Raw genomic sequence first — 12,913 nt, 5'->3', positions numbered from 1 at the left:
TATGCGTATAAGCAAGCTTCCAGGAGTAAGGGGCCAGTGGGTAGAGCACCAGAGCCAGGGGGAGATTGGTAAGATCGGGCTGTAGGAGGCAATAGGGCCTGGTGGTTACAACAAGCACATAAATCTGGATTATTCTTTCTGAAAGGCAATGCAGCTGAGACTTGGGTTTGCCATATTAGAACCAGGTTCTATTCCTTATCTGTAAAATGGGGAGAATGAGACTTGCTTGTCTCACTGAGAAGAATGTGAAGCCTTGCTCATGAATAAGGGTTGTGAAATGCACAGAAATATAAACAGCCGAGAGTGAAAGAGGTATGACTTCAACTCCAGGAGTCCTGGCTCCCAGCTTTGTGCACCTTCACCAGGGTATTTTGTTGAGGAGGGTCTGTTTCCCACAATGTTTAGGGCAGGCAACAGACTGGGTGGGCAGTGGCAGGAGACCTGCCTGGGGAAGGATAGGCAGGCCAGAGAGTGGGTGCGGAAGGGTGATAGCTAGCAGGCCAGGTAAGAAAACATTCAATTTTTCTTGCTCTGCGTTGATGGAACAAGAGTAGAAATCAAATCCAGCGCTGATCCCTGGGCAAGAAGTTTCTGGCCCTTTGATTCTCTTTCTGTTGTAATTGTGGAAGCAGCAGGAGGGTGTTGCAGGGGCTGAGGCGAAAGCTGTTGGGGGTCCAAGCCAATCAGTCTGTATCCAAGCTCCCTTCCCAGTGTCTGAGTTGCCCACATGGCTCCCAGCTACAGGCAGAGCCCTTCCTGAAGGCTTCTCTGCTTTTACATTTTGCTTTTGGAACTGAGATCTTCCCAGCTTCTTCTTGTTTTTCTGCTCACGTTCTGGAAGGTGTGAGAGCACATAGTAGTGAAGGTGCTGGCCCTTTAAGAAGTCCTGCTGGCCTGAGTGTCTTGAGACAATAGCCATTATCACTTTAGCTTTGGAAGTGACCCCTGAATCTGCACTCCTTTCATCTTGGATACAAGAGCACTTGAGGATGGACTATTTCCTGGTGGGGGAGGGGAGGAGCTGAGACCCCTTCACACAAGCCAAAGCCAATCACTCCAGATGGTTCACTCCAGATCTGAAACCAGTTCCAGTCTGAATGTGGGACCCAGCTGAGAAAGTGGAGCCTGCTGCGCTTCCTGCTGCAGGATTTAAATGTCCAGGGAACTGCCTTGCAGAGGGAGCAAGGCAAGCAACAGCCGCCGGGGATTGGCTGGTGTGAGCTCTAGTGCTCTGCCCAACAAGCAAGGTGAGTCCAGGGGAGATTCCCAAAGCCCAGCCCTGGCTCAGGAGGGAATCTTCATTGCAAGGGTGAAAGCCAGGCGTGGGCCGGACTGCAGGAAGCGCAGCCCAGGTCAGCAGGGTCCAAACGCTTCGGGCTTGAGTAGAGGGGGAAGCTGTGCAATCACCCCCGGACGCGGAGCAGCTGCAGGGTGGTGCCCAGGGGGCTGCGGCGGCTACCAGGGAAGTCCCTGCCTCACCCACTCTCTCTATTCCCCCCTCCCCATAACTCCCCGCCGGCCCCAAGCCCTGCTCTGGAGCCGCCACCTCCCCATGCGAACTGGGCCTCCCAGGGCAGTTTCACTGGCTCCTCACTCCCCTCTTGGGGGATGGGGCCTTTCAGCCCATCTCTGGAACGGAGCGTGAGGAACCTTTGTATTGCCTCTCCATGTGGACTTTGCCCCAGGACATAATTGTCCAGAAAATGCCTTTCCTCCTTTCAAGGACAATAAACCCGGTTTCTTCCCCCCCAACCCCCCATACATAGTTCCTCCTTCCCCCTCCCCCAGTGCCTTCTGGCCATTTGCAACCCCTGCATGTCTGAGGGTGAAAAGAGCCCCCACTAGTCACACTTTGTCTCCCTTAAATTCCACCTCCCCACACACACGAGCTTCCCTGTGCTGCAGCAGGGCCAGGGAGCTACCAGCAGAGGGAACCCACAATGCTAGTCACAGGGCTGTGCTGTCATCCATGACATCACAAATAAAGCTGCCCATGAATTGGAGTAGAGCCTTCCACATCTAGGGCCCAGCTTCCAATCTGGACCCATATGGGGCTAATGGTGCAGAGGGAACTGGCTGGTTTAGGGAATGGGACACAGGGCCTCCCCCCTTCTCTGGAGTTTCAGTTTGACCCCAGGACATACATGAGATATTAGTGGATTTTTCAGACCCTTCCTGAGCCCATCTATCTCCTAGTGAGCAAGGGAGCTGAAGCCATCAATATCTGTGCAGCATCGGAACTTTGATTTTTTTTTTTTTTTTTTGGTCAAGGCTTCTAGTCTTCATGGCTGTGAGAAACTTTCCAAACATGATGTCATTTTCCTGGACTTGCAGGCAGCTCCAGTGCTGTCACTGCTGCTTAGAGCTTACCCAAGCATCCATAAAGGGAAGTTCACAAGGCTCTGTTCAGATTCACTGCAGCTGTGGGCAGCCCTGGTGCCTAGACTACAAACATGGCTTTGACACAGTGTAATACATTTAAAGGGCTTTTCCCTATCTCAGTTAAGCTAACACAAATGGAAAAATGCACCAACTGAGTATTGGGTCAAATTCACATGGTTGCTGTTTGAGGAACTGAAGGCGTTTATGGGTGTGTTAAGATGAATGGGGCAGCTCACACCTTAGAGCTATTGTGTCGTGCTGCTGGAGGACTCAGGTCTTGTCTACACTAGAAAGTTTTGCCACTTTACTGGGACAGTTAAAGTCTCCGCACCCACACCCCGTTCCCACCCCCAAACCAGGTCTGAGTCAGACATAACTATCAGGCCTAGTCTACACTAGAAAATTTTATACCCGTATAACAGTGTTGTGGTTGGGGGGGGGGGAGAGGGAGGTGACTTTTTTATATCTATTCTATTATAGCCCTAGTGTGACTGCAGTTATGCTGGTATAAGGTTCCTTATATCAGTAAAACCTATTTCCCCTCCTAAATTGGAATAAGTTGCACAAGTATAAGTACCTTTATACCACTATAACTGTATCCGCAAGAACGGGATTGTTTTGTGTTTTTACTATCCTGCTATCCTTAAAACGACAAAGCTATCTAGTATAGACAAGCCCTTTACGCTCATGTTTTCAAGCATCTCTCTATAACCATAAGGGATGGAAATGCTATTTTTGCCCTTGAAATGAAAGCTGAGAGTCTGTTGTGGTCATGTGACTCCCAGGGATGACAATCTAGGCACATGCTTATTGTGTCTGTGCCTTAATCCAGCTCTGAGTAGAATAGCAAAGATTCCTTCGTCCCCCCAGCATCCAGGAGGCTTTAGGGAAGGGTGGAATAGTAGACCCTTCCCCTAATGGCTCTGGGTAGGGTGTGGAAAGAGAGCTGCTTCTCCTCTTCCTGCTGCAAAGGAGTGGGCAGTGGCTTCAAATTCATGAGATGCCTACTAGCCAGAGACTAATATGAAAGCTACAGCCCCTGACCAGGGTTCGGGATAGCACCCTAGTGGGAATTCCTGCATGTGCCTCCAGCCCAGCAACTGGAGGCAGGGCTTCTCACCATGCCCCTGGACCTCCCTGCTGGCCACATCACAGGCTTTTGTGAGCCTCTGGTATTAGGTGTCTGGGCTCCAGGATTTGAGGAATAGGCTATGAAGCTTCACCTCTAGGTCATAGGTTCAAATGTGATGTTGGCCAGTGGTGGTGTATCCCTGGGCTACCCAGCCAGCTGGCACTATGTGTAATGAGCCTGTGACTGAAGTACGGTGCCTAGAGGAGAGGTGCCCAAATCACAAGTGGCCGCCTTGTTGCCAAAGCAAAGGGGCCAAGGAGTCGGACCTTGGGGACTAGTCTCCACAGAGGAGGGCTGGCCACATCTAGAAGGAGGTGGTGGGTGCTGGGAGCTTGCTTTGGTAGAGCTGCTTTGGGGATGAAACCAAGCCCATTGTTTCAAAGCTGGCAATCCAGCACCTTGGGGCAGCTCCAAGCTCCACTCTTCCACCACCCTAGCCCAGTCCTGCTGGATCCCTGTGCTGCCTGAAGCAAGGGGTCTGCATTTGGGATCCATGCAGCAGCTCTTGGCTCAGGCTATCAGCAGCAGGAGTTGGACGTGGTGTGAGAGCAGCAAGCTTAGCCCTGAGGAGTAGGGTTAAAGCGGTGGTTCTCCCCCTTGTCCATACCGTGACCTTGTGTTACTAGAGAAAAAGGTTTGGGACGCCCCTTCCATTTAATCATAAGGAAGAGAGGCTGTTCATGACCCCCAAATCAACAACCCACAGTGAGAGCATCTTACTTGGTCTCTTACTCCCTGGGCTGGGAGTGGTGTGGGGGTAGCACATTCAACCTGATGGGGAATGACTACCTCGCTCCCTGGTCTGGGAGCGGAGGATGCAGTGGCAGGATGTGGCAAGTCAAGTCCTGTGGGGTGGGCTGTGTCAGCCCTTGCAAAAGGGTTTCATTGACACACACTCTGCAAGACCCTCCTGAGTGACGGGCAAATCTTGCTCTCCTAACAAACCAACAAACCTAAGGAGCAGAGGTGATGGGGTGGCCAAAACAGGTACAGGTGCCTGCTTCCTCCTTGCCCTGGGGATGCTCAACACCTGCTCTGACCCAGGCCCTGCCCCCACCCCAACCCTTCCTCCAAGCCCCCATCTCTGCCCCACCTCTTCCCACTCCCACTTTGCCCCCTCCCCTGAGCGCACCCCAGCTGTGCTCCTCCCCCTCTCCCCAGCACCTCCTGCACACCACAGAACAGCTGATCGTGGCGGGTGGGAGATGGCTGCCGGCAGATGCTAAGCACCCACTAATTTTTTTCTGTACCTATGAAAGTATGGAGTTGGTGCCTATGAAAACAGGTGACCAAGATGTGTGGCCTGTCTGAACACTGCTTCACAAAGCACCTCTCTGACAGCCTCAGTGAGAATACAGATGTAGCCCTGAGCCCAAATGGCAAATCCAGATGCAACTGTACTAGGACTTGAGGGCAAGTCTGGTTCCCAGCTGTGGGGCTTTGTCCTATCTCTGCATGAAGCCCCCTGGACACTTTCCCCTGTGACGATGCTGATGGTGACGTTCAATCCTGCCTGTAATGTGCTAGGTGCTTTCCAGTCATAAAAGAAGGCCGTGTCCTGAAGAGCCCACAATCTGAGACCAGCCAGAACATAAAAACGGCCATATTGGGTCAGACCAATGGTCCATCTAGTTCAGTATCTTGTCTTCCGATAGCGGCCAGTGCCAGGTGCTTCAGAGGGAATGAACAGAACAGGCAATCAAGTGATTATCCCCTGTCGTCCACTCCTATCTTCTGGTGAACAGAGGCTCAGAGCATGGTGTTGCATCCCTGCCCATCCTGGATAATAGCCATTGATGGACCTATCCTCCATGAACTTATCTAGTTTGTGGGTTTTTATTTTGTTGGGTTTTTTTTTTTTTAACCCTCTTATAGTTCTGACCTTCACAACATCCCTTGGCAAAGAGTTCCACAAGTTGACAGTGCATTGTGTGAAGAAGTACTTTTTCATTTGTTTTAAACCTGCAGCCTATTAATTTCATTTGGTGACCCCTAGTTCTTGTGTTATGTGAAGGAGTAAATAACTTCTTATTCACTTTCTCCACACCAGTCAAGATTTTATAGACCTTTATCATATCCTCTCCCCCCGCCCTCCCCCCAAGTCATCTCTTTTCCAAGATGAAAAGTCATTTTTTTTTTCAATTTCTCCTCATATGGAAGCCATTCTATACCCCTAATCGTTTTAGTTGCTCTTCTCTTATCTTTTCCAATTCTAATATATCTTTTTTGAGATGTGGCGTCCAGATCCGCAGTATTCAAGATGTGGGTGTACCAGGGATTTATATAGCGGCATTATGATATTTTCTGTCGTATCTATCTCTTTCCTAATGGTTCCCAACATTCAGTTCACTTTTTTGACTGCCGCTGCACATTAAGCAGATGTTTTCAGACAACTATCCACAATGACTCCAAGATCTCTTTGAGTGGTAACAGCTAATTTAGACCCCACCATTTTGTATGTATAGTTGGGATTGTTTTTCGATGTGCATTACCAGTACTTTGCATTTATCAACATTGAATTTCATCTGCCATTTTGTTGCCTAGTCACCCAGTTTTGTGAGACCCCTTTGTAACTCTTCACAGTCTGCTTTGGACTAACTATCTTGAGTAATTTTGAATTGTCTGCAAATTTTGCCACCTCACCATTTACCCCTGGAAAAAGGAAACCAGTACAGAGGTGACTTGGCCCTAGCATAACAAAACAAAGGGTTAATAATTGCATGGTGGCCTTTGTTTTGTCAAGGTAATATTTGCCTCACAACTAGGCCTCACTGCCTCAGGATGTCAGTGTGGTCTATGGACAGAGCACCTGACTAGCAGTCAGAAGAGTTGAGTCCTAGTCCTGGTTTGGATTTCACCTCTGGGGTGTCTGTCCCACCTTCTGTCTGTCATATCTGAGGATACTGTAAGCTCTTGGGGAAGGGGACTCTCTCCCTCTGACATTTCACAATGCCTAGCACGATAGGGCCCAATTTTGGCTAGAGCCGCTAGGCATTAGTGTTAGACAAATAATAAGGTTACTTGCAGGCATCACAATAGAGGTGAGTCTTCAGCCAGGCTCTGAATGAGGAGAGGATGGGGACCTTGTGGACCAGCTAAGAAAGGATGTGCCATGCAGAGCAGGTGGCATGGAAGAAGGCACAGCTATACTTGTAGGAGAAACAAAGAAACAGCATGTTGAGGCTGCATCATTTAGGGGTGTGGCGGGGAAGGGGTGGGCTGTCAGAGTGTAGGGCAGATAAATAAGGAGGCACAGGATTATGCAGGACCTTGAAGGAATGATAAGAAGTTTGAATTTGATATGGTGGAAAAGAGGAGCCAGTGGAGGGATACAAAGAGAGAGGCATGTTGTGAGATCATGGAATACAGCGTTAATGGACTGTATGGCGGGAGGGCTATGTGGGTGCCAGGGATGCCAGGAAAGAGTGTAGAGTAACCAAGAGGGGAAATAAGGGACTGGACTGGAGTTTTTGGCTTGTGATTAGAGAAATGGCTGGCTCTCAGGCTGGTATAAAGCAAGGAGGGACAGGATTTGGACACAGAGTTTAAGGCCAGAAGGGACCACTAGATCATTTAGTCTGACTTCCTGTATATCACAGGTCACCACCCACACACTACTAAACCCAACAAGATGGCCTGGATGTAGAGAGATGGAGGAGGCTTTGATATCCTGTTGTTAAAGTTTCCACAATGACTAGGGTCTACAGACAGATCATCCCTTTGCCAGCACTGAGGGGGAGGCAACTGGCACTCTCCTGACTCTGGGGCTGCCTCCTCAGCCCTTGGCAGAGGCTAAGCCTCAGCTGCACCCTTTTCCTGCCTCCTCCTGCTGCCATAGTGTCTGTAGGCATTGCAACAGCAGGGAATAACTGGACTGTGGGAATGCCTCCTGCTCCTCCCACCCTGGAATGTCCCTGCTGAGGGATTGCAGAGGCCCTTTGTGCTGGCATTATTAATCAGGAGGGCCTTTATTCCAGTGCCAAAGGGCAAGGATGACTTGGGTCCTGGATTCCTGAAATCACTCTTGCTTCATACACTTAGCCCTTCTACAGTGAGTGGCATGTGCCACCTGGTGGCGTAAAGGGAACTACAACCACAATTTATTGCAGAAGTTGGAAGATGTGTATTGCACTGTCATGGTACAGACTCACCAGGTTCGGTATCGAGAGCTTTGTTGTTCTTTTCACAGCTGGGATCATTGTCTGAGGCTTCACTCCTTCACCTGAACAGGCAGAGGGAGTGCTCTGAATTAGACTGTCCCATTTATTTGGTAGAAAGCTCCTTGAGAACAGGCTCTGTGTTTCCTCTGTGCTTTGTACAGCCCTGTGTGCAATGTTGCTTTCTAACAAACTCATTCTCACAGGAAAGCTGGTGACTGAGGGGAGTGGCCATTCCCCTCTCCTGGTGCTGTTGTTGGATAATAAAATTAATACACCTTTTTTTTCTCTTTGAGATTCCCAGGTGTTACCGTTTGAGGTAAGTGTTGGGCTTATTGTGGGCCTGAGCACAAAGCCAGGCACAGAACAGACAAGGTGTACGCTTTTCCTCTTCACAGCTCTGCCCAGGCACCAAACTCCTGGTCTGCAGCACCCCCTGCTCTTCCATCCTTGCCTCCCGCCCTCAAGCTGTACTCTCCAACACCTTGCTTCAAATCACTCTGGCCAGCCTGTCCTCTCTGGAGGCCATCAGTGCCATTTTATACATTGGCCACAAGAGGTCACTTGAGAGCAATACAAGATTTATCCCTTGCCCATGTTTGTGTGTGGTGACCCAGGATTCCTCCTTTGAATCTGGAGGACTGAGAGCAAGAGCAGCCCCCTTGAGAGTGGGGGTGGGGGGTTGGTAGGCATGGTCTCTGCTGGAGAGCTGGAGCTCACATCGTTTGAATTCTTGTCTTGCAGGATGATCCAGCGGCACCAGCTAGTGCAGTCTGTACTGCAGGAGCTACAGGAGGCCACCGAATGCTTTGGGCTAGAGGGACTAACAAGTGCAGCCCTGGAGGCTGAGAGGACCTTGTCCTCTTTCTCCCTACCCAGCTACTGCGGGAGGCAGTTCCAGGAAGAGTTGGAAGTTGACCGGGTGGCAAGAAGCCTGTATCCGGAGGATGCCCCCAGCAACATGCTGCCTCTGGTCTGCAAGGGGGAGGGGAACCACCTGTTTGAGGCAGCCAGTGTGCTGCTATGGGGGAACCCTAGCCTGAGTCTGGAGCTGCAGGTGCGCACAGTTGTGGAGATGCTGCTGCACAAGCATTACTACCTGAACGGCATGATTGACTCCAAGGTGATGCTGCAGGCTGCCCGCTACTCCCTCTGCACCGAGGAATCCCCTGAGATGACCAGCCTGCCTCTGGCCATCCTCGAGGCCATTTTTGATGCTGACATCAAGGCCACTTGTTTCCCTGGCACCTTTGCCAACATGTGGCATGTCTATGCCCTGGCCTCGGTGCTGCAGTGTAACATCTACTCCATCTACCCCATGAGCAACTTGAAGATCCGGCCATACTTCAACCGCCTCATCCGGCCCAGGAAGTGTGGCCCGCAGACCTCCACGCTCCACATCATGTGGTCAGGGCAGCAGCTCTCCTCACAGGTCTTCAAAGCACAGTACTTCGTGGCTGTGGTAGGCCTGGAAGAGCTGGAACCTACAAGCCCTCCCCCAGAGCCTCCAGTCCAGCCAGTCCAGACTCTGGAACTGCTGAAGAGTGACCCCCGGCTGACCTACTTTAACCTGTGTGACCGCTACAGCATCACCAAGAGCACCTTCTACCGCTGGAAGCGCCAGTCCCGGGAGCACAGGCAGAAAGCAGCCACCCGGTTTGCAGCCAAACACTTCCTGCAGTCTTGCTTCCAAGAGGGCAATGTGATCCCTCTTCAGCACTTCCGACAAATGTTCCCAGAAATCTCCCGCTCCACTTACTACGCTTGGAAGCACGAGATGCAGAGCATGGTCAATGGCGGCGATACCTCTGCTCCAGCTGAGGCCATGGTGTCACGGGAGCCTCAGGGAGACCATCAAAAAAAGCCCCACCCAGACAGGGATGATGCAGCAAAGTCAGAGGGTGGCCTAAGGTCAAAGATCCCTCCCCTGGAGCCCAACCAAGCAGGAATCTTCATGCAAGGAGCCAAGTCATACCTAGAGAAATGCATTGCCATGAACACTCTGGTGCCCTACAGGTGCTTCAAGCGCAGCTTCCCTGGTATCTCCAGGTCCACCTACTACAACTGGCGGAGAAAAGCCATTAAGGGGAACCCCAACTTCAAACCCCCTCAGCCTCCCTCAGTCAGCCAGAAGCCCCTAGTGAAAGGGAAGGCATACCTGCCATTCAAGCCTGGAAATCTGCCTGGCAGGAAAAGGCTGAACGGACACCGGCCAGAGCCCAGAAGTCTCCTCCAGCTCAAACCCTCTCTCTATAACTGGAGAAAGCAGCTTAGAGACATGGCCAAGAGGCATGTCCAGCAGTGGCGGCTGCCATTCTGCAAGTTCCGCCTGCGCTATCCAGGCTTCTCCTCCACAGCCTATTGGTTCTGGAAGAGAAGCAGCCAGCAGATGAACAAGCATCCTCTCTGGACCAGCTCATCCCAACAGCAGAGTCAGGTCATCTCTGAGGCTCCTGGAAAAGCAGAGCCTGGGATCAAACCACAGTCACAAATGGAAGTGGCTCCCAGGCATCTAGACAAGCAGGCATCAGTCACCCCCTACAATGCCACAATCTCAGGCTATGCCATGTCAGAAAGAGCCAACAGCCGGATGTTCGTGATGGATGTGATTGCCACTGCCCAGTTCAAAGCTCAGGCCAAACTGTTCCTGCAGCAGCGCTTTGAATCGAAAACCTTCCCGACCTACAAGGAGTTCAGTGCCCACTTCCCCCTCACGGCACGCTCCACCTACTACATGTGGAAGCGCGCGCTGCATGATGGACTGACACTAGTGGATGCCTGAGGGTGGGCTGCCTGCTGGAACCTGCTCTCTGCTCTCCAGTTGGGAGGGCAGTGTTTTGTGAGCTGTGATTCAGCGCGCTCGCTCTCTCTCTTTCTTTGTGGGTTGCTTTTTTTTTTTTTTTTTTTCCCTTTTATTTTGTTTTCCCTTCTGTTTGGCTAGATCTGGTCTCGGGGTGCAGGGACCAGGTCTGCATGTTGCCAGTCCCTGGAGGTGGGGGGAGTGGAATGAGAGCTCTGCTTTGTGTTTGGGTTTATTTCTGGGCTGCCAAGATGCCCCAAAAGAAAAAGGCAAAATGGAGTTTGCCTTCTCCTGGTGCTTAGGCTGGGATACAGGGTGGTGGAATGGGGGAGAGGGAGGGATATGTGACTCTGAAATGTTCCTGTAGGTGCCCTGGGTATAAATGCCCTAAATTCATGGGCTGACAAATTGCAGGCCTCCACTCTAAATGCTGTGTGCAGGATTTGCGGGCTCACCTGCCCCAGGTCACTGTCCAATCCAAAATTGATCTTGTTAACGTCAAGATTTTCTTGGGAATGAGGTGTGCCATATGGTGCCTGGCACAGAGATGCCCAGCCTCCTCTGGCACAGAGGTCAACAAGCTCATTCTCGCTCAGGCCCCCACAAGTGGTGCTGAGACTGTCCCATGCCTGGTGTTCTTAGGAAGAATACCTAACAGCCCAGCCTTGGGTGGGGGCACCCTGGAGGCTGCACTGACTGTTGGGGAGCAGCCTCCCTGCTTTGGTGTATTCCTTGTTGGTTTAGGAGCAGGGGCTGGGAGCTGAGGAGCGGTTTAGCTCAGGCACAGCAGTGACATGATCTGGGGTTTTGTGATTGTATTAGTTCCAGAGGCCATGTGACTCTGTGCCGTCCCTGATCACTCATTGTTCTGCCTCTAGTCACAGGAGATAAGACTTCCTGGCATTCCTTGGTTGACAAGTGGATTGTGTTCTTGTTTCCTTCAGTCTGCCCTTCCTCTCTGGGAATGATCACATGTAGATCTTCAGCTAAGCAGGGACCTGTTGGCCTTGTCCCATTCAAGCCTGTGTCTTGCAGTCCTTTGCAGGCTCTGGAGAAAGTTAACTTCCCTGAGTCCTCTGCCCTAGTAGTAAGTGACCTCATGCCTGTGCCCCTCTGCAATCCCAGTGAGCATGTGCCTTTATGTTCCTGCTCTCCAGGAGCATCTATTTCACAGGAGTCTGGTAGGATGCCCCAACCTGCTGCCCACTGCCGGGGATAGAGAGACAGCACCGTGGGCTGGAGGGGGAAAGGGGGGGGTTCTGCTTTCACTATCTAAAAAGAACTGTGAGTGAGGGGGAGGGTGACTCATGGCTGAGCAGCAGAGCCCTACGCTGAGACAGGGCTGGATGTGCATGTGTGACCTGTAGAAATTTAAAGCAATAAAAACCCTTCCACTCCCAGCCCTGTGTGGTGTCTCTCTTGTCTCACCCCCCTTGTCTGACTGAAATGCCTTAATGAGAGTTGTTGCCCTCCTGTTTGTTCTAGAGGAAAGCTGGCCCCAGTGGGGCCCCCAGCAGGATGATAGTTTCTCTGTCTCCAAGGTCCTGGGCAGACAGCACCTGTACAACTTTCCTCCATGCACCATCTGCCCTGAGCCTGCGGCATCACCTCTAGGGAGAAGATGGGACTCCAGGCTCCCTTCCCCTCTCTGCTGCAACTGGCCAGGGGGAGAGAAGTTTTGGTGCTTTGAGCACCCACCAGCTCATCTCACTTAACAGCTAGCAGAGAGGTGATGGAAGGCAGAGACAGGGAAGATGATCTAGCCCTTCTCACTACCAGAGGGTGTTGCTCCCTACAGCATAGGGCAAGGACTACCACCTATGGGTTACTGCTGAGCTGGGCCAGATCCAAACCAGTGACCTAGGAACCGATCCAGTCCCTATTCAGAACAGTGGGGGGAGTCTCTATATTGACTTGAACGGAAGATGCATCAGGCTCATACAATTAACCTGCCACTTTCCCCTTCTAATAATGTTAAAAAATGAGCTGGTATTTGCACCTTTGGCTGAAACAGAGGTGGTTTCCCACCCATGGGGGCTGTCACACATGGATAGGTTTCATAGAGGTGGCAGGGCAGAGAGACACTGCAATACTGGACTGCAGTCTGTCTGTGGTATGCAGCAGCACCCACCCCCAGCTACTGACAAAGGGAAGGGAAGCGACTGCCTGTTAGAAATAACCCCAAATGGAGGAGCCAGAGGGTGCTTGTACATTTATTATTAGTGCCTGCAGGCCTCTCGTGTGCTGAGCACTGTACAAACATAGGTAGAGAGTCCTTGCACTGACAAGCTCACAATCAAAGGGACACACAACTCATCATAGCCACTGTCAGAGAGCCGATTTTTTTTTTTTTCAAAAATAAATTATTTAATATACTGTGAATGGGGTGATAAATCTGCTCACTCCCTGTCCCTGGAGAAAAGTGGGGTCTGGCTGGTGACA

At 51.3% G+C, this 12,913-nt stretch overlaps 1 protein-coding gene across 1 annotated transcript; it reads left to right on the top strand.

Annotated features, from left to right (window-relative positions):
• The first annotated feature begins 958 nt into the window (after positions 1–958).
• VRTN (vertebrae development associated) lies at positions 959–11,782 on the top strand. The gene is made up of 2 exons (XM_034768917.1): positions 959–1,247; positions 8,416–11,782. The coding sequence occupies exon 2, from the start codon at positions 8,417–8,419 to the stop codon at positions 10,451–10,453; it is 2,037 nt and encodes a 678-aa protein (XP_034624808.1). The 5' UTR covers positions 959–1,247; position 8,416; the 3' UTR covers positions 10,454–11,782.
• The last annotated feature ends 1,131 nt before the right edge of the window (positions 11,783–12,913 follow it).

The sequence above is a fragment of the Trachemys scripta genome, chromosome 4, assembly GCF_013100865.1.
Source record: "Trachemys scripta elegans isolate TJP31775 chromosome 4, CAS_Tse_1.0, whole genome shotgun sequence".
In the NCBI taxonomy this organism is placed as follows: Eukaryota; Metazoa; Chordata; order Testudines; family Emydidae; genus Trachemys; species Trachemys scripta.
Note: the sequence above shows the minus strand (reverse complement) of the source record. Positions and strands in the feature narration are given on the sequence as shown.